The sequence below is a fragment of the Ostrea edulis genome, chromosome 1 (genome assembly GCF_947568905.1).
Source record: "Ostrea edulis chromosome 1, xbOstEdul1.1, whole genome shotgun sequence".
NCBI classification, from domain to species: Eukaryota; Metazoa; Mollusca; class Bivalvia; order Ostreida; family Ostreidae; genus Ostrea; species Ostrea edulis.
The window spans coordinates 70944472-70966906 of NC_079164.1; the positions used below are offsets into that span (position 1 = coordinate 70944472).

Genomic DNA, 22435 nt, shown 5'->3' on the forward strand with positions numbered 1-22435 from the left:
CGCATTTATAGACACAGTGGGATAACATCAGAGACGCATTTATAGACATGGTGGGATAACATCAGAGACGCATTTATAGACACAGTGGGATAGCATCAGAGACACATTTATAGACACGGTGGGATAGCATCAGATACACATTTATAGACACGGTGGGATAGCATCAGAGACACATTTATATACACAGTGGGATAGCATCAGAGACGCATTTATAGACACAGTGGGATAGCATCAGAGACGCATTTATAGACTCTTGCAAAACATTGCTTTCTTTTAAAAACAACAAACGGAAATAATGACTGCCTGATGGTGCATGCAAACGTATAGAAGAGAGATAAAGATTGAAACAGAAACTGTACTTCATCAACAACAAGTCAGAAAAAGAACAGATCTGAGGGGAGTATGTTGAGATGGACACAAGCGTTAAAAAATGTGTAAGAAAGATCACAGAAAACAGACAGAACAGCAACAAGTAAAGACGAACACAGAATTCTACACAACATCATCATACAATTATCTGAAAACTTTTCGGTGGAAGCTCAAAGATCAGAGATGAAAATGGCAACATTTTTCAATAGGAAGAAGATCAGGTTAAGAAATGGAAGAAATACTTCTGCTCTGTGCTCAATACACAAGACGCTGAAAGCACAACAGAAATTGAAATGAAACCCATAGAATTAGATACAAATTGTTCAGAAATAACAGGGGAAATCAGATCTATTAGACAAGAGGCCCATGGGCCATATCGCTCACCTGAGTCATCTATTATGATTTTAAAAAAGATTTTTTTTTTATCAATCTTTATTCCCATGAAAAATTTCTACCCCATATTGTGGCCCCAATCTAGCCCCTAAGAATCACAACATAACTGAAAATGAATTCACATAACAAAGAAATTCCTCAACACCAATATGTCTAACATGATATTGCTGTTCTGGATAAGACGCACGATCACAATGTCATAGATCATGGTATGATACAAAAGACCTTGCCATAAGAAATTTATATACAAAATATGAAAGCTTATCTTAAATATGTTAGGAGATATTAAAAAGGTCAGACTTCTATTAGAAGCAGGTCAAACTTCCATGTCAAGGTCACAATGTCAAACACTGAAGTAAATCAAGGTGTTACAATAAAAATCTATGAACAAAATATAAAAACTCTTCCTTAAATAAATATCCCGTGGGGATCCGGGTTAGAATAGGTCCTCAGTACCCCTTACTAGTTGTCGTAAGAGGCGACTAAATGGGGCGGTCCTTCGGATGAGACCGCAAAAACCGAGGTCCCGTGTCACAGCAGGTGCGGCACGATAAAGATCCCTCCCTGCTAAAAGGTCATAAGCGCCGGGCATAGACCTAAATTTTGCAGTCCTTCACCGGCAATGGTGACGTCTCCATATGAGTGAAAAATTCTCGAGAGGGACGTTAAACAATATTCAATCAATCTTCCTTAAACAGTTCAAGATATATTGATTAGGTCAGGAGTTTTTAAAAGAAAGTAGGTTAAGGTCACAAGATCAAATATAATGGTATAACAAGGACGTCTTGTCATAAAGAATCTATACACAAAATATGAAAGTATCTAATAGGTTACATTTTCTTAATACTATGTCAAATTTCAAGGTCAGAGGTTGTAGTATGAAATAAATGGTATTGTCATAAGAAATTTATATACAAAATACGAAAGATATTTTCTTAAACAGTTCAGGAAATATTGATTAGGTCAGATTTTTTCAAAGTAGGTCCAACTCCCAGGTTAAGGTCAAACTTCACAAAATAAGGTCTTGCCTTAAAGAATCTATATACAAAAAATGAACCCTCGCCTAAAAAACTCCGGATGTATTTGATAGGTTATGTTTTCTGAAAAGTCGATCAACTTCGAAGTTCAAGGTCACAAGATCAAAGGTCACAATATGAAATAAGCTGTCTTGCCATAAGAAATATACATGAATAGGTGAAGATAATGAACAGTGATCAATCTCATACATGTAACTCCTATAGGGAATACAAAATAGAGAGGTATACTAGAGATGGGATCAGGTGCCTAGGAGGAATATGCATCTCCTGTCGACCAGTCACACCCACCGTGAGCCCTAGATCTTGATCAGGTAAACGGAGTTATCCATAGTCAGAATCATGACCTCTGGGTGTGTTCAGGGGTCCGTGTTTGCCCAATTCCGTATAGGAGTTACTGGTCATTATCGTCACCTTTTCAAATTATTGTCTATATTAAACATCTTGCATAGAAAACTGTAGAGTATGCGACATAAAATAAGGACCCTGCTGGAAAAAAGGCATTCTAGACTTTCATGGACTATCCCTGGGATTGGTCAATTACACATGCAGTGGAATATTATTCATAAGGCATTGCGTTTTATTTTCTTTTCTTAGAGTCATTATATTTGTTTTATAATTACATATTTAGTAACCATGTCATATTTGCATGTCTATTCCTGAATAAAGATTATCATCATCATCATTATTATGAAACAATACAGGAAAATAAGATTTTAAAAAATGAATCAAATATTACAATATGCTTTGTTTATCGGGCACATTTACGGACATGCAACTCCCAAATTCTTCACTAGGATACATTGTCGATTTACGTATTCATCTAAATTCCTCTCTCTTTCTTTCAGGCACATTAAACTCTCTAATTACATGTAAACGTACAGTCACGCGTTGGTATAGATAATATCGATCATTAAAACACGATAAAAGATGTAGAATTAATAGCAACATTTCCGAACTCATCAACCTGAAAATGCCATCGATAGAACTGTTAATGTGACCGTTTTAACGATTTCATGTCTATTATAGGTCTGGATATTATAAATAGTATGTTATCGATAAAAGATCGAGTAAATTCGCTTGCATGCTGCTTATGAATTGTGTTATTATCAAGAACGCTTGTAATGTCAGCGGAACTCTCTTTTCCGCCCTCCCACGGGGATGGGGACATCGATTACTAGTGTAGGAGAATTAAAGAAAAGACATGTAAAGCTTTCGGCAGGTCCATGTAAATACATTCAAATAGACCGATCTCGTTATCACTTAACAAGTGGGTTGAAATTCCTTTTAGAAAAAGCAATTTCAATCTATTAAAGATATAAATGTTTTGCTTTTAAGTTTTGTCTTTTCCTTCTTTTTTGTATGCTGTTTGGCGTCCCATTCGTGTATTTTTCATTCGTGTACAGACGTGGATTGCCACTACTCATCTATGCTAGGTTCTCAAGGTCGTACATGTGGGGTGACGGTCTTATCCCCCCCCCCTTCCCCGCGTAAAAAATCATTCCGAAAAACTACTTTTAGAGTAAGGTTTCCTCCTTGGAGAACCGGCTTTAGAATACTTATTCTTTAGATTCGGTTTTCCGAGGGGAACAATCCTATTCTAGCGTACACCCTGACCCAGTTTCTCTCCTTTTCCAACAGTAGGGGCTACTTCATTAAATTTATAAGAATTTTTATTTCGTCCATCAGTACCTATACAATCATGGGAATAAATGATTTTCAATGTTCAATTGATTGATCTTATATAACATTTTATCCCGTGGTTGGAATAGGTCCTCAGCATCCTTTGCTTATCGCAAGAGGCGACTCCCTGCTCAAAGGCCATACCGGCAATGATGACGTCTCCATATGAGAGAAAAATTCTCGAGAGGCCTAGGGACGTTAAACAATATACAATCAATCAATATACAACATTTTGATTCCATGTAATTTGAATACGCATGTTTATTTTTGATACATTCTAGGTATGACGATGTCAAATTTATACCAAGCCTGCATTAGTATAGCTGTAGATCTGTAGCTCTCTGGTATGGTGTCCGGATAGGGCCATTTGCAAAAGCGTGACTGAGCGTTAGTCACAACACGCCATAACGCCAACAAGCAACGCGCCTTCGCGCAGACAAGCAACGCGCTTTCGCGCTCTCACGCCAACAAGCAACGCGCCTTCGCGCAGACAAGCAAAGCGCCATCACGCCAACAAGCAATGCGCCTTCGCTCTCTCACGCCAACAAGCAACACACCTTCGCGCCAACAGGCAACGCGCCTTCGCACCGTCACGCCAACAAGCAATACGCCTTCGCGCCGTTGGCGTGACGGTGCGATGGCGCGTTGCTTGTCTGCGCGAAGGCACGTTGCTTGTTATGAGAGCGCGAAGGCGCGTTGCTTGTTGGCGTGACGGCGTGTTGTGATTAACGCGCAGTCACGCTTTTGCAAATGGCCCTATCCGGACACCATATTCTGGCGATGCAAGAATACAACGATATAATGCCTCAATAGTGCGCATTTTTTCTGCGCCGTAAATCAGTTTTTTTTTAATAAGGTTTGGATCTACATGTAGCTCTCTGATCTGTCTCAATACTTTCCCAGAGAGCCACATATCTGCAGCTAGCGTCCGGCCAGAATTTGTCACTCATACAGAGATGTCATCAGCTGTAGATGAAGTACCACAATTTAGCACTCAGGGCCGTAGTAGTGAGGGTTCTTTAACGTGCCAACTCCTACCGTGACTTCCGTTTTTAAGGTCATATCCGAAAGAATTCTAAATGCCGAGCAAATCACTACCTACGTCTTAGGTTTGACTGCAGGTATCTGACTGACGACCTCTCGGTTACGAAGTGAACGCTCTACCACTGATCTATCGCTACTGGACGGTCAACAGTGGATGTTAACTTCTCCTAGGCATCAGATTCCGTGTTTGCTCTACTACAGATTTTGTATTCTATATCAGATTTATGAGATTTCTCACCGTTTGTTACCTTCACATTTTCTTCATTTTCATATATTTTACATTTCCAATGTTATTGCAATATCTTTGCTAATTGAGAATGACAGATGTGAACTATGTGCTTATGAACCTTGATAAATACAGCAGGACTATCATAACGGCTAGGAATAGTCCGACAGAAGTAAATGTAAATATTTTAAAAATATATTTCATTTATGAAAAGACGTGAGAGCAAGCACTGTGGTGCTTTATGTCTACATACATGTACGTCACACGAAGCGCGTTAGCGTTATAACGCTTCATGAAAAATATGCTGGCGTGAAACATTGCTGTTCATGCCTCGTATATTTCTGTACTATGTTTATCAAGGTTCAAAGTGTGTAAAATTTAGTCTTGATGTAATTATTACGCATTTTTGCATCTTACCCAATGCAAATTTAGTATTAACGAACTTTGCTTTTATAACATAGTTTGCATTGATCGATTCAACATTCCTATTACTGATTGCAAGTTTAATATTAAGTTGTGATTTTTTAATTCAAATTGCAAACCTGATCGCTATTTGGCTTTCCTTACTTAATTGTGATTTACGGTGTCATTTCTCTTCCACTTTCTCCCAGTTCGTGACCGGAGAGTGAATTCTTTCATGCATCCATGCAGCTATCATTTGGCTTTCCGCCTACAAAAACACATGTACCTCAATTTGTGATTCTTTTTTATGTATTTCCGTAATTATTATATAATAAGTTGATAGGCTGCATCTATCTATTAGAATGGTGCTTTCTGTACATGAAATAACGGTCTGTAAACTCCACATTAAAAAATAAACATATTGCTGAAGATATGCCGAGATTTTCTTTATCTGATAACGTAATACAAAGAGCAATCCCGACATCTGAGCTTCATGTTGAGGATGTATATTGTATGGTATTTTTGCTAACATCTCGAATCCCTGACACTAGTCGGCAGTTCCGTTATTTTTTGGCGCATGGGTGGAAAGACGGCGCACAGATGTTGGAGGAAATTTAGAAAGTTTCGGTACACATGGTTAGACTTCCTCGTTATACATAAGAATTATAATCATGATGCACTCCAAGGAGAAGTACGAGGTTAATCCACAATCAAGGTCAGTACCCTGTCTGTTTGTTTGAGCGAACCATTTCATACCTCATCAACGCCAATACTGTCTTTTGCACTCACTTTCTTTGTATGCATTTTCAGCCTCTGTTCGTCTCATTTATAATTCATTCCTCTATTCTTCTTTTTCTCCACAAATTCCTACTTCTCCGGATTTTCACATTTTGCACATGGATAAGCAATTCTCAAAAGTCAATTCAACGTAGAGAGAAAACCCCCAGCAAATTCAATTCAAACATATTTGAAACGATTTCTTTGTGGACGAGGGCCTGTTTGGTAATCGAATTCATACAAGCTTTTAGGAGGTTCATCAAGTGCAACAATTCCCCCAACCAAACATGCATGATGTATTTGAAAATGCTGAACTACTTAACGATTTCTTTTAATATGTTCTGCTTAAACAGCTTGTATATAATTACTCAGTGCCAATACTCTAAAGAAAACACATTACTTCATATTCTGTTACTTGCGATCAGCAGATGAATGATAAATCAAACCTGATTGACATAAGACAGTCATTTAAACAAGCCCAATTATCTCTGAGTAATTGCAACGATATTTATATGAATTGGGGTTCATCATTTTTATGTTAAAGCTAATATACATCATGCAGCAAGAATCGTTATACTCATGCAATTGGTCGTTTGAGATCACATTTTGGTAAATTTTATGTATCGTACCGTTGATTAAGTGGCTTATTTAAATAACAATACAAAATAAATATGCATGGACAGTCAATTTTCTCAATGCAGAAGACACATGGCTAGATACACTGTTGCTGTCAATGGATCAAGTAGGTGCTTGTACTAATCCAAACCAAATACTGTCAGACTCACCATCAACCATGCTGACTCCTAATTACACAGACATAAGCACACGATTTTGTAAATTAAATCATCGTTACTTTTTAAACAGAAAACCTTAAAGGTTAAAACGAATTATTTTTCTGTAGGTGGATGCTAAACACTTTCCTATAATTCCCATGAAACTATTAATTTTTATATAGTGTATGTTTGAAAGGCTTTAATTCATTTCATGCGCCAAACAATCCCTCCATTTAAATTGCGCAGGTCTCTCTCTCTCTCTCTCTCTCTCTCTCTCTCTGTTATAAATCTCTTGTACTGCTGTAATATTGTGAAGAACTGATACAAGGTCAATAACATGTATCTCACTCTTATAATACATTAATCTCAAGCTCATCTCAACGTGCATGCAAGTATTAAACTACATGCACATATGTTATACGTATAAACAAATAGCCAGCATTTACCGAATCCCAGGGACCCTGGGGCCCACTTGAATAACTACGATCACACGTTAGATTTGCGAGTTTGTTCTCTCGTACATTAGGCCACGCTGATAATGGTAAGAACACTGTTTCATATGTACAATGTACTGCCATGCACTCCTACTAGACGCTGATTGGGGGGGGGGGGGGGGTCTAAGAGCGACCCTTCAACTGGATTTGTTTTCTGAAATCACGCAAACTACATAACCTACTGATACTCCATTCACTTTATAGGACGACCTTGTCCGATCGCCTGTCCTCGTATTATGGGAACATCCGGAGCATGCTGCTGGGGAGAAGGTCCACGTATGAGGTGGAAGAGACCTATCCAACAGCAGACGACAACCACGCTGGAACATTTAAAGAGAAAGAGTCACCGACAGAAGGTATGTCAGTGTTACAGTCCAGAGCTAGCGTTACATGTATGTACATGGAAAAGACTGAAATATTGGCTGGCATGTAAGTGGTTATACGTTTAACATTTCATAAATCATCATGATCAGTAAGCAAAACAATGGTTGTAACGTGAGGAACTGTGGAAAACTTGTGTTTTGCAAATATAGTTTCACATAACAAAAAACATACCTGGTTGTAAACAAATGTTTTACAGGTGGAGGTAGGGGGAGGGGGTAGTTGAACTGGAACCACCATGTCCGTTCTGAGGTCTTTTGGATATTTTATATTAGGAAATTTCTCTAATAGTATATCGAACTCCCCCCACCACCACCAAAATACATGTACTACTATGGAGCGCCAAATTAACATACACTAAAATAAATCAGAATATCTTTGATAATTTGAAGATATCATCAATTCAGGTTTTGTGCGCATCGATTCAATCTTTAATTGAATTATTGGTGTCATTAATTCAAATGATGCGCACATCAATTCAATTATTGTTCTCATCAGTTCAATTCATGCGCGATCATTAATTCAACTGTGAAAATGTTGAATTGAAGACATCTCCGATTAGATACATGTAGTTGCTCCCTCTGAAAGAATTATTGCGCGCATCAATTGAATTGATGACACCAATAATTCAATTGAAGAAAGCTATAATTCAATTGTTGAACACATTTAATTCAATTGATGCGCGCAATAATTCTATTGAAGGGAGCAATGATTTAATTATTGCGCGCATTAATCGAATTGATGTGCGCATTAATTGAATTATTACTCTCTTCAATTGAATTGTAGCGTGCATCAATTCAATTGTTAATATCATTAATCTTTTTTTAAGAGAGCAACAATTCAATTATTACGCAATCAAATCGCTGCACGCATCAAAAAAATTGATGATATCTTCAAACAATTACAAATATCTTCAATTATTTGAACTTATGTTCATTTGGTGCTCCATATAATTGTGTCGAAGAAATACACAACCTGTAAACCTATGTAGGTGGTATTTTCAGACAGGCTAAGACGAGGCCTTCTCTGTAGATTCTATCAGTACAATGTCATGAACATATCTACACCATATATAAAAAGATGAAAACTTCTTACCTGACACTACGGTTGCTTAATGACATTCCTTGTCCCTTGTCATTCGGAGAGGGTCAAGGTCGCAGAACATCCCAATCATGCAACGGCACTCTCGCTGAGCTTTGCAAATTTACTCTCTTTGTCTAACAATATAACTATGGTTAAAGTACAGGAAACTATCGTTTAACGTACGCAGTAGCGGTCGCGGGGGGTGGGGTTACGGATGTTGCAATCTGTCCTTTGGTTGCATATTTTCAACTAATATGATCTATCTATTCCATTGTGGGGTACCTTTTTGGAGCAGAAAAGGTACCATTTTGGCTTGCATCCCTCTAGAACACTTTCTGAATCCGCTCTTGGTACATATTTATTGGATGCTGTATATAATGCATTCGGCACATCTTGGTCGATTCCGATCACCATTGTATATAAGTAGTGAGATTAGCCGAATTTTGACGGTTCGTATTGTTCCCTTCCTTTAACCTGACTGGGCGGTGTATTCTTAAATTTGTATTTGGACGGTGCTACTTGCACATGGGTTATGAGTTATGACAGGCACTTGAAAGTCACCAAAATCCCCCTGGATGCTTAACAATGCGCTTCGTAATTGGTTGTCTATTAGAAGTTACTAGAAGGAATTATATCAACTATCTTATAACATAGAATTAGTTGATATAAAGACACATGCAACAAACAAACTTTTTTGAAACATTTGTACAGAGTTATATAGCGAGAAGTAATACATTTCAACTTTTGAACATCATAGAAAATTTACAACTCCCTTATTTATTTATTTTCTTTTTTTTTTTTTTTTTTTACAAATTTTATATTTGTACTTTTTACAACCAAACTACTATAGTAAGCTAAAAAATATATATACCAACCCATGTATCCATTGGGGGGGGGGGGGGGGGGTCAAGTGTCCTTAAAGTAAAACAATAAGGAAATGAGTTTTACATTATGGCGGATACATCTGTTGTTTATATATATTTATCTATCCATGTATTTATCTTTTGTTTTGCTCACGATGTTATTCCAGTGAATGAAAACAGTTCAGAACAGGTTATACATGTGTATCAGACAGAACAAGGCGGTGTTTAAGTTCTCGGTGAATGCACGAACATTTTATTGAATGAATCCAATACATTAAAAGCATAATGAATCGTATCTTTTTCCGGGGATAAAGGGGGAGGGGCGCTACACTTAAATTCATTCCGATTTCAAATATCGATTACAATTTTTTATTTCATTATTGCAAAATCGGAAACATAGTACATTATACCTGAAAAATCTTTCCCCTAAGATATTGAAAGCGTTACTGAAAGTAAGACCACTTACGTGAATGATATTGATAGCGTAGATTGTCGTGTCCTATACAAGTAGTTCACGTAGGAATGTTCGGTCCATTATTGCTGTCTGGTAGAACGTCTGGCTCTCTATCGTGTTGTCTATAGTAAACCAGTGTTCACGGGTCGACCTTTAAAGTTTAATCGAACAAAAGGATTTGCCGGGATGCTAAATCTATCCTGATAGGATTGCAAAGATCCAAATATTATGGAATTTCAAAAGTTTAGATTCATAGACAAATTCAAATTGCACACCTTATACGGAGTTTGATATTACATTGATTAACGTAGTTCCACACTCCTGTGACGTCATAGGATTTTGCAAAGTCAATGATTTAATGACAGGAACATAAATTTTGTTGGAGCCATTTTCAATAGTTATTGTAAAAAATCTTGTTAGCCATAAAATATTTGAAAAGTCTTAGTTATATTTGAAAAGTCAATGATCATGATGATATGTTTTAAAATATTGAATCCAGGGACAATAACTCTGTTTTCATTAAATTATTTATCAAGTCCATTATGCGATAGATTTCCTTTATTTTTGACAAACATTTTACTAAGGTGATAAGGAATCATTATCTGTGTCTTTTCATGAAATTACATAAAATTTTAATCCCGAGTGATTTTGAATAGCTCAACTGTATAGTGCCAGACTTCGGTTTTTTATGGGGGTATACATACTCTGGAAGCTATAGATTTGAAATTATTAAGGAAAGGTATGGATTTTTTTTCATAGATAACTATAACAGATGTACATCTACTAATATAAACAGAAAAAATGATATGTAAACCATGCAATAAGGAAAATGCATCCACATTTGTTTGTTTTTTAACATTTTGGAGAATAACGCTAATTCAATAATTTTGCACATATCTTTCTAAAACTTGATGAACATATTGAAAATGACATGTGTTTTAGTTATTGATATGTTTCCCGATAAATAAATGCAATTCAAAAATATTTTGTTGTTTTTATTTTAAAATAACAACAAATAACTGTTTCCAATGAATTTCGTAAAAATCTACATAGGGGTACACGACTTCAGTAGTGTCTGTAATGAAAATTAACATGGAAATCCTGAACTGTTTTGCCTTTTTTCATTACTCTGAATATTAATTTATTGATTCCAAACAAAAAAATGCTACCTAAACCCCAAAAAATCCAGGACTAAGGACCCACCTTAAATCGCAAGTACCGTGTTAACGAAATCCCACGTGATTATGAGGAATTCTCAAGTTTTAAAAATATATATATTACAAATCCAGTGTTTTTGCCTTCGATGTATTTACAATTACAACATTTGATAGCCATTTCTTCATGATTCATTGTAGTTGTGAACAATGCAAGCATGAATCTTGATCAAATTTGGTACGTCCTGATTAACGGTTTGGAATACCGACAGAAATAGAATATAAGAAATAAACTTTATTTTTGAAAACACATGAGGTTATGAACTGCGACGCTTCACGCCGGCATAGTTCAGGAAACGCGTCATAAAAAGTACGTCGCGTGAAGCATTGCAGTTCATACCCTCATGACATTGTATTTACAAAAATGAAATTTATTTCATAAATATCACTAAAATACATGTAGCTAGTGAACCAACATAAAAACATTGCACTAAACCTAGATCGGATCAATCTAGGATATCACTTGTTCCTTCACCTAGAGTCCCCAGTTTTCGCTGGGCATGCTAAATAATCTATACTGACACTCCATTCCTACAGAGAGTTGTGGTCACTGGATGTGATGTACATGTAGGCCTAACTTGTAATTTTGTTCCAAGTCTCAGCTTTTCCGATCTACAACAACCTGCTTCATTTACAAAGTCCACTATTGGAGAAATGTTGGTAAAATCTGACAAAAATTTGTCATAACTTTTTCATGTCAATCTAGATTTGATATCAAAGAAACGAACACAATCATGCATTGAGGGAGGCCTCATTTTGAAAATAAAAAAATGACAGAGATTCTAAAGTGTTTTTCTATTCAATGAAAACGCTACATTCTCCTTTGACAAAAATAACACCATCTCGCCTCCTCACCCTTTGTAAAATCCTAAATCTGGAACTGAAACTTGTAGAATAATGAAAAATCAAATTCGTTTTCAACTAAAATGTGTATTTCTTTTTAAATCAAGACTTTTACATGTATGACTGCAAGTTTGAAAAGAGTGCTGATACTTCATGTAGATTCGAGAAAGGTCACGGAGAACATAGGATTTGTTTTTTTCCTTTGATTGAGTTATTTAACGGAACAATCTATCTCCCATTGTTGATCATGTGGTGGAAGTCTCGTTCAACAACACGATGATTTACAAAGACAATTTACCGCAGCCAGAAACCAAATTACTTTGTTGATTCTAATCTAGAAGTTCAGACGAAAGAAAACGATTCTCCTAAAAATCAAGGAGCACGAAAATAGTCTTTAGGTTTGACCGAGATAGTATTCATTCAGTGGGAGACGAGCTAGAATTTTGTAGACCACGTGTTTTTGATTAATTTAAAATAATCTCTTGTAGACAAACAGTATTCTTTGGTCTTGCAGTCAGAGCATTGAAGAATTCTGAACTAATTTACGTTACCAGAGATTGTAATCACAACGTAAAATGTGTTCGGTACATGTAGTTTTATAGTGTAGAGACAATGCAGTGGATGATATATGATTTATGTACTCCATTTGTTTTGCCTACATGCATACTCATGTCAGCCGACTCAGCTCTATGGAGTTCTTATGGATTTTCACTCTTATTTCATCGTACTTATCACATATTTTCTTTCAAAGTTGAACTGTGTCATTCACCGAATCTGCAGTTGCAAAGCACCAGTCAACACTTTTCAATGTAATTATACGTAACCATATATATGCACCGAAATGTCATGTCGATAGAATAATCAAAATTGCATCGCTGCAGCGTTTCCCTAAAGCATTGACTGGTATTCATTTTATTACAAATGATTATAGGGTAGAATTTATCTATATTATCGATTTGATGTCAAATTCCAGTGTGATCAAAAACCCAACTAATGCAGTTTGACTGGTTCTTTACGATAAGCATGTTTGCTTGGTTTCAGCTCCTCGTTTATTTCCACGATCCTTACAGATGTACTTTAAATAATGCATTGCAAGATAAAATTTCATAAAACATTTTGAACAGGAACTACATGAATTCCTGATTAATTAATGATCATTCCAATTTAACGTTCAAAGAACATTTGAAATAGGTTTTGAGATATTGTACAGAGAGCGGTTTGTTCTGTGTCGTGAGAAGGCTTTGCATACGTTACAGTCCACTTATCCAACGTCGGGGCTAATTCTAATTTCTTTATAAATGTTTGTCTCTGATTCCAATTAATGAAACCATTTTTAATTAAACTTTCCTCACTTCCCGGGCTGCGTTGAGTTTGTCACAAGCCAGATAATTAAACACTGTGCTTTCAAAAACATTCCATTCAATGGACACAGAGACCTTATAACATTATTGCGCAGCTCCAGAAGATGTATGTAAAGCCCATGCGCCATAAAATATAGTTCGTACTGAAAACCCCCTCCCAGTGTATGTTTTCTATTGCTAAATCCTTTGAGAAACATGCAGAAGAAATGTCTGCTACATCTATCAAAGGCATCCCCCTTCCCATTACCGGAGGATCAGTGTAATCTGGGGGAATCTGTCGTTCATCGCGATATCACCCAATCGTCCATTTACTGCACAATTACGTCATTCTTCTTCCATCAAGATTTGCATACCAGAGGATTGGACGATTTTTAAGCTTTTATTTAACTTGTATGTCTCGTAATTAAGACCACGGCAACCAAATTGATACGCCGAGCAATGCAATTTGTGCATGAGTATTACGTAGAATATAAAGCCGTGAATATTGATGTTTACATATAATAGACATGTCGTGTTTAGCCCAGCAGAATGCCAACTTACACATTACGTCCATTTCGTCACTGTTTCTATACAATATGCAAAATTATTACATAATTACTCCTTGGATGTAATTCATAGTCAAATATTCACATTTCCAATGTTTTCTTTTTCTATCGATGTCTATACAAATTGTAATAATACAATGTAACTATTCCCTCATACGTAAGCAGTTGTACATGTAAACAATGCGCATATGATTCTTAATAAATATAGTACGTTTATTTCAACGATTGGGAATTCCGACAGGACATAAAGTAGAATGCAAATATAAAAAATGAATTTCCTTTTCGAAAAAACAGAATTCACAACTTTGCATATCATCAGCACAATGGGCTTAAAATATAATGACCTAATGCTTGGATATTCGCAACAAATGTATTTTCGAAGGTATTATATATTAAAATCATGTTTCCATGGTTAAATATCGGCAACTATTTGATATGTATCCAATCATTCAAGGGATAAATTGTACGATTTTCCACCTACACGGTAGCGCATAGTAATTGCAATATATTACTTATCATGTGACAATATACCTTTTAAAATCATTAGCTGTAAACTCCACGTGATTAACAAATGGTTAATTAAAACTCGCATATCGTTATTTGATTTCCGCTTCAATGAAATATGTTTTTCTACGAACAAATTTATAAATGCCCATCGTTAATACATGTGCCGTATCAAGACATTCAAAATTTCCGATCAGTCCAAAGAAATTCCACTATAAAAATATAGAATGATATTTCTAGAATTTTCGTTGTTGTTTCTAGAAAATTTTGTTTTAATTCGACCAATCTCAACCGAACATAAATTATTCATACCCTTATTCAAAAATCATAACAAAAACACCAGTATTATGGGTAGCAGTTCCAAGACCTGTGCATTTTATTTAGATGGCTTTGTATAATGTTAAAAACAATTGCAATGTATAGAACAAAATTACCTTTCTAACTCCACGTCTTCATTCTGTGCCGTCACTGCATCAACTGCTTATCATTTATAGTGCAGACTGCCCAGTAGGGGCCCTGCTACACTAGGTTTGTTGCGGCGAGGCGACGATGGTGGTCGACCTTCGGATCCCCTGGAAACGGGGACGGGTCTTCTTGAAGATCCGGGGATGGTTAGGTCCTCCAGAAGGTGGTGGATGGGTCCATCTGCTTATCGCTCGAAATCTCCCGCTTATACACTACTTACAAAAACGTCATCTAGTGGGGAAACTATAACCTTTAGAATACCCAAAGGCGGAGTAGGAATTTCCGAATTGTCACATATTCAATATAATTATGTTATAAACTAAAAGATTATATGAGAAATTAAAAGATTATTTACTACATTAAAGAAAATTCTGAAAATATACGGATATTGTGATACTCAAATCCAGTCATGTATGTTTCATTATCTCTCTCTCTCTCTCTCTCTCTCTCTCTCTCTCTCTCTCTCTCTCTCTCTCTCTCTCTCTCTCAACCACTGAGCCATGCAATAACTTTGTGAAACAGTTTAAAAGTCGAACCAATATACACATGTACCTTGACAATTACATTTGCTCACTTTAAGGTCATAGATAAAAATACACTGTAACTGAACAATCGCTTTTCTGACACAAGTCAAACCGGTGTGAATATTTGATTTGTGAGTTGTGCGGATTAGGTTCTATTTCTCAGAGCTGAGGAAATTTAAGTAATCTAGCGGATTGTCAATGTCACTAAATATCCTTTCATGGTTATTGTGTACCTTTTGCCTCAATATCAAGACTACCGCCATGTTTATACAAATCAAGAATGACCGTCAAGGAGAAGGGTTATGCAGCCCTAAAGTTAAGACGAAATTATGGCGAAGCCTTATTAGGTGCATCGTCGCTAGCCACGGTGACTGAGTCCGGTAGTACCTGCCCCATCTCAGTAGTGTTAACGGAGACAATAGGCATGGCTTGCAACGATGTATTAAGCAAAGTTTCGAGAAACTGACTTAAGACGTGTTCTACCGGTAAGTCATAGCATAAAGCTACGCTCCTACTGTCGTTTGATCCGTTACGAATGCCACCATTAACCATTCGTAGCTGATCGCGATAGTTTTCCAGAATTTCGGGTTTTAATACGATGTGATGCGAGTTACATGTGTAATACGGTCTTACACAATTTGATGCGGTAAGGTCACGATAGATAAATTTCAGGTGACACGATCTGAACACCGTCAAGATACGATCACATACATGTACATGTACGTTCTGATAAGATTGTCCCAATCAAGTTCATGATTGGACCTCGAAATCGTACGATCATCACGTTCCGGGTCCCCGATTTGGGACGACCGTATACGTGCAGATACGTTTGTATTTTACATTACGATACATTAATCACGAATCGATGCGCTATGTTGCGATAGGATACGATTTTGATCGCGATATCTCTCACAATCAGGATCGAAATGTCTTTCACGATCAGGATCGAGATGATTACTCTTTGAGGTAGGATTGGACCCCGGTGGGTATATATACAGCCCGACTGACCACTGACTTCATTATTTTTTGAACATCTAAAAAGAAAACAATACAACCCACAAGCTCTGAAAATGGCGGAAGTTGAAGTTGATTACAGCGTGGATTTACAATATTGAGTACTATATGCTTATTATCATAACTATTGTGACAGATCATGGGACATTGCAAAATAGCGTGATGTTTTATCTTGTAAAAGATTGACAGATTTGAGAACACGATTAGATGCAATATGTTGCAATTTGTTACAATGCAAAACCATCTGATGCAATTATAACGGTAAAATACAAAGTGGTAAAACGGACCGAGATTGGTTCCGTCTTTTGCAATCGCAAGTGACGTATAGCGAGGGTGCATGTGCTTTGGGTTAAAACAAGGGTGAATCCAGAAAATTTTAAAAGGATGGTGCGACCCAATTTTGTGCCTGAAAAGTGGGAGGTTGAAGACCTAAACATTACAAAATACCGTGTTTGCTAAACCAAATTGTTTAAAAGCTATGCGGCAACCCACATATAACCTCCTCTAAAACCGTCACAGTAATATGAATGTTACTGGCATATGCTCCTGAAGGCATAGTTCTACTTTTAAAAAAGACAAAACACACGTGTCATGGGTAGAGAGAAAGAGAATAGAGAGTTTCGAGTTACTGCCGGAATGGTTTTAAACGCGATATAATGTGTGGCTGAGGGCTGTCATGGCGGTACAAGATCTTGACTACGCAGATGACCTTGCCCTACTGTCACACCTTGAGGAGCACATGCAGAGAAAGACATCAAACCTGCAATCTAATGCCAGCAAAATTGGATTGAACATCAACATAAAGAAAACAAAGGTTATGTCTTTGAATATCAAGCATCCACAAGGAATACAGATTAATGGTAAAAACCTGGAAAGTACAAGATCTTTTACTTACCTGGGTAACATTGTTACAACAGATGGTGGTGCGGAAGAAGACATCAAGGCAAGATTAGGAAAAGCAAGAGGTGCCTTTATCCATCTTAGGAACATCTGGAAGTCAAACAGCATAAGCAAGAACACCAAGATGAGGTTATACAACAGCTGTGTCCTGTCAGTTCTGTTGTACGGAGCGGAATGTTGGAGGATGACGGAGAAAGACATTAATAAAATATCAAGCTTCCACAATGGATGTCTCCGAAAGATCTGTAAGATATTTTGGCCTTAAAAAATCTCAAATGATAATTTACATGCAAGAACAAAATCCTCAGACATGCGCACCATACTTATGAAATACCGCTGGAGATGGAGGTTGGACATGTCTTAAGGAAACCCATCAATGACATCACTAGGGTCTCACTTCGATGGACTCCAGAAGGAAAAAGAAATCAAGGCCGTCCAAAGACCACCTGGAGGAGGACCGTTGAAACAGAAATGAGAGAGGTTGGCATGACCTGGGGTGAAATTGAAAAGACTGCTAAAGACAGAGAGGAGTGGAAGAAACTAGTCCTTGCCCTATGTACCCACGGGCGCAACAAGGACTAGGTAGATAGGATAGGTATAATGTGTGGCTGAGGGCTGTCATGGCGATACAAGAAAAAAACGGGGGGGGGGGACGACGGTCATCGACCCAATACTTTTACAGAGATGGTAGGGAAAGATGAGCGACGAATTAATGTTTGTGACAGCGATCTGTGTACAATGAGCAGGGAATGCATCGATGATCTGTGGTCAGTGAAGTGGCGAAATTGAAACTTTGGACGATTTTGAAGAGCTATAGAACTCAATAGTTAGTAGTGTGTACCACTTTGCTATATTACAACCGCATGGCAAGTAAAACTCATAGGTTAGCTTTGTTTTATTTCATATTGCGTCGTTAGGTTAATGACAAAAAGAATAATCGAGATGTTGATGAAAATTTAAATAAACCCCACCCCGATATTCCTATAAATGACTGTATGGTAGAGGGTACTATTTTCCCTTTCCCGACACAGAAAAGGGGCCCAAAACTACGTGAGCTTGGCTAGCGTTATGTATAAAGAGCTCCAAATTAACGTAAACTCAAATAAACGAAGATATCAATAATTATCTGATGAGTCCACATGCATAACATACCTGCACGAAACTCAACGATCGTACGACCCTCCGGGACACCTGTCCTGTAATCTTAATAAGTTTGTAGTTTCTCGCACGTTTATTCAAAGTATCCGTGCTTCAGTACATATAATAATGATTTATGCAACTTGCGTAAACTGGGTGTGCTCACGACAATTTTCCCTCCCCCAACCCCTTTCCCTACCGTCCGTCGTCTTCTGATATTCATACATAGAGAAACAGATCTGTTGCAACTTTCCATAATCTAACCGGTTTAACCTTGGAAACCGGGGTACATGTGACACCCGTTTCAGAAATTATTGTTTAATCTCTAGTACATCTAAATTTAATTGTAAATGCGAGTAAAACCAAACGAAAACAAGGGATTCTGTAAGCACCAGATACATGCAGTGCCATTATTTGGTATTCACAGAAAAAAAAATCAGAGGATTGGTCAGCTTGATCCAGTATATTTTTAGTTTCAATGGTCGGTCATTCCATGTATTTGTTGACAATTTGCCAATATCAGATATCTATTTACTGCATTGCTTTTGTTTTACTGTGAAGTTTCATGTCGAGAAAATAAATTGTTTAGGATGACCCACATGTACTTTTTTATATTCACCAGCTAAGGGGTCCATGCTATGAAAATTATGTGATATCTACAGCTAAATGTTTCTGCATAATTATTTATAGATAATAATTTTCTTGTATAGGTACATTGTATCAGAATAACTAAGACGCAGTTGTCCAAGTCTTGTTAAGACCAGCTGTGTTACAGATCAGGCTAATGAACGATTAGAAATCCAATGTACTTAAAGAGCTTCGCAACTGAAATTTGGGTCGCAACGCTTGTTATTGAACTATAGTGTTCTAAACTTGACCTTTTTTACACTTAGAAGTTATTCAATTAAAGTTGATTTTTGTGTTGGTGTTAAACACAACATAAGCAACACAAAACAATCATTACATAGAATAGATACAAAATCATGTCTTCTAACACTACAGATAAAAAAATAAATTAGTACTAGTAATGGAAATAAATAATGACATTTTTGCACTTGATATATGAAAAACTTCATGATATCAGAATTGATAGTTTAAAAAGACATATTAGGAGTAATGTCAATTTCTAAAAATTTACACAATTTTCAAGGTAAAATTTTAAAATGCAACTAAAAGAAGTGGGGGTTGGAGATCATATTTTTGGTGCTCCCCCCCCCCTCTCTCTCTCTCTCTCTCTCTCACATTTCCCCGCTAAGGTTAATGATTTACATGGTATAAAATTTCCGACCTTAATGTTGCACAATTGCTCCTAATTACTCTCTGTACGTGAGATCGATATCCAGCCTAGACCTATAGACTCAGATTTGTGGACACATCAATTGTACTTTCGATGTTAATATCTCTGTCCTCTATCAGTGTTTACCATATGAAATGAAGGATAATCTCATTTATGTTCATCCAAAATTTGGTCTGGAACCGAATCATCGGCAATTTACGTCAATGTACTGGAGGTGCATCTCCCCCTTCGTCTTTCATTTGGACCCAAGGCCATATGCGGAACACATTGTTTTAGTGTCCCTACCTATAGATGACACTGGTGATTTTCATTGGCTTAAAGTTTTTATCCAATTGAATTAATATCTCAGATTATTGGACAAACATGTTTTACTAAAATAATCAATTGACAATCACACGTAACTGGCAGAGTGATCTGTTCTACATTTATGATAGATTTTTAATAAAGCCGAGCAGCCATCGCTTTTCAAATGGAAGGTTTCTTGGAATTATTCTGATTCGGTCCAGCATATAAAGGACAAAACCATGCTTAAATGTCTACAAAGGATTAGCAGCGTTCACAGACCAGGTAGGAAAGTCCTTCATTAAACGACAGCACAAGTCATAGCAAGAATACATTGTAATTTGTATGTATAATTAAGAATGGGAATTGTGTGAACATTGCCCTTGCAGACGGTACTTATTCCATTGCATTTGATTTGTTGCATTCGATCACCGCGGACGTGATAAATTCCATACGTAATAATTTTCAGACTTCTATATACAGTGTACATGCATTATTTCAATCGTTCATTCCTTTTATTTCATAATTATATCAAATGAAAATATATACCAATCAATTTATTATTGCAAGCGTTTTTTCCTTTTTCTTTCCTTCTTTTTTGTTTTGTTACTGTCACTGCAAATTTATCATAAAAAAGATAAATGGGGGAAATAGTTTTAGGACCCATCCCCGATTTGCATGCTCCGTTCTATTATAACATATTGTAGAAGTGACGTTGAAGAGCTGCACATTAACGGTGCTTTCATGGCGATACAATCCTCTCCAATGACTTGGCATTGTGTAGACGAACAGGCCCGAAGATGGGGATTTCGAGAGAACACTTTCTAGATTTTTTTGTGGGAAGTATCAGGGATGGGTGGGTGAGCTTAGCATCCTTTCCGCGCGGTCTCCGTTCGATGGTAGGCGGAGTGACTTGTACATGTAAGTGTATTATCATGATTCCTGCTAGTAGCTAATCATTCATAATTTGATAAAAACCGGCATTGGGGTATCGTCATGGTGTCGAACAAACCATGCGATAGGGGGCGATAGTTTGACTAACTTCTTTGTAATGTGGAAGAACACTGCTTGAGGTTTTTAGCATATAAATTAGACCACAGAGAGAGCTCTACACACAGTGTGAAAATTAGACAAAGATGATGACTGATTTAAATAAAAGACAAAATGGTTATATAGTGTACTTTTTGACGTCACAATGCACACACACTACAAGAGTCTCAATCACTGAATTTGTACTTTCTAATTTATTTTTTTTGTATAACAAAAAGTGAATATCATCAACTGTAATTTAGAAAAAAAGATAAATAAATGAATTAGAAAAAAGTATTTTTTTCATTTTTTTTTAAGTATAAAGAGGACAGTGACATGAAAAAAAAATTCGTCGGTGATTTCTTCATACTTGATCAAATCTTAACAAAGGGTACTTTCAATACAAACATCTCCAAATCATGTGGCTGTTTTCATAATTGCACGGAGTTATGGGCATGTAAGAACTACCATCCCTGAAAGCTAGTGAAAACTCATTACATCATGATCTTGATATATGACGTTTCTCAATAAAATATGAGTTTTTGGTGACATTTCACGTACAATTCAATTGCGTTCTATCTAACTGACCTGTTTTTATATACATATGATGCAGAATTTATTCAGAAACGTCTACATGAGAAGAAAAAATCTCTCGCTGTGGCCTTCAATTCGACATTTAGGTATATGGACGACATTTTATCTATTAACAATAATAACTTTCATTCATTTGTCGATTCGATATATCCCTGCGAGCTCGAAATAAGACACCACAGAGTCATCCACTTCTGTTTCATACTTAGATATTTTATTGAAAGTAGATATTAACGGCAAACTAACAACTCAACTTTATGACAAACGAATGATTTCAGATTCTCCTTCGTCAACTTCCCATATTTATATAGCAATATTCCAGTATCACCTGCATATGGTGTTTATATCTCTCGACTGATTCGATACGCGAGCTTGTTCTGCGTATGACCAGTTTTTAAATCGAAGCAGTCTACTGACAAACAAGTTGATTTTGCAGGGATTCCAACAGTCGCGTTGAAAATCAACATTTCGCAAATTATATGATCGTTATAGCGATCTAGTTTGTCAATACGACCTATCATTGGATCAAATGCTGTCTGACTTGTTTTATACCGATTGTTAGACTGTTCTTGGCACACTGATTTTGAATACGGATAACTCCGGTAACCTGATCAAGATATAGGGCTCACAGTGGGTGTGACCGGTTGACAGAGGATGCTTACTCCTCCTAGACACCTGATCCCACCTCTGGTATCCAGGGGTCCGTGTTTACCCAACTCTCTATTTTGTATTGCTTATAGGAGTTATGAGATT

At 36.8% G+C, this 22435-nt stretch overlaps 1 protein-coding gene across 1 annotated transcript in view; it reads left to right on the plus strand.

Moving 5' to 3' along the window:
• The first annotated feature begins 5520 nt into the window (after window positions 1-5520).
• Window positions 5521-22435, plus strand: part of LOC130046409 (protein-glutamine gamma-glutamyltransferase K-like) — a 45556-nt gene continuing 28641 nt past the window's right edge. Inside the window, exons 1-2 of the mRNA XM_056158982.1 lie at window positions 5521-5866; window positions 7400-7551. Of these exons, the coding sequence (XP_056014957.1) occupies window positions 5823-5866; window positions 7400-7551 (196 nt within the window). The 5' untranslated portion in view covers window positions 5521-5822. The remainder of the gene's footprint in view (window positions 5867-7399; window positions 7552-22435) is intronic.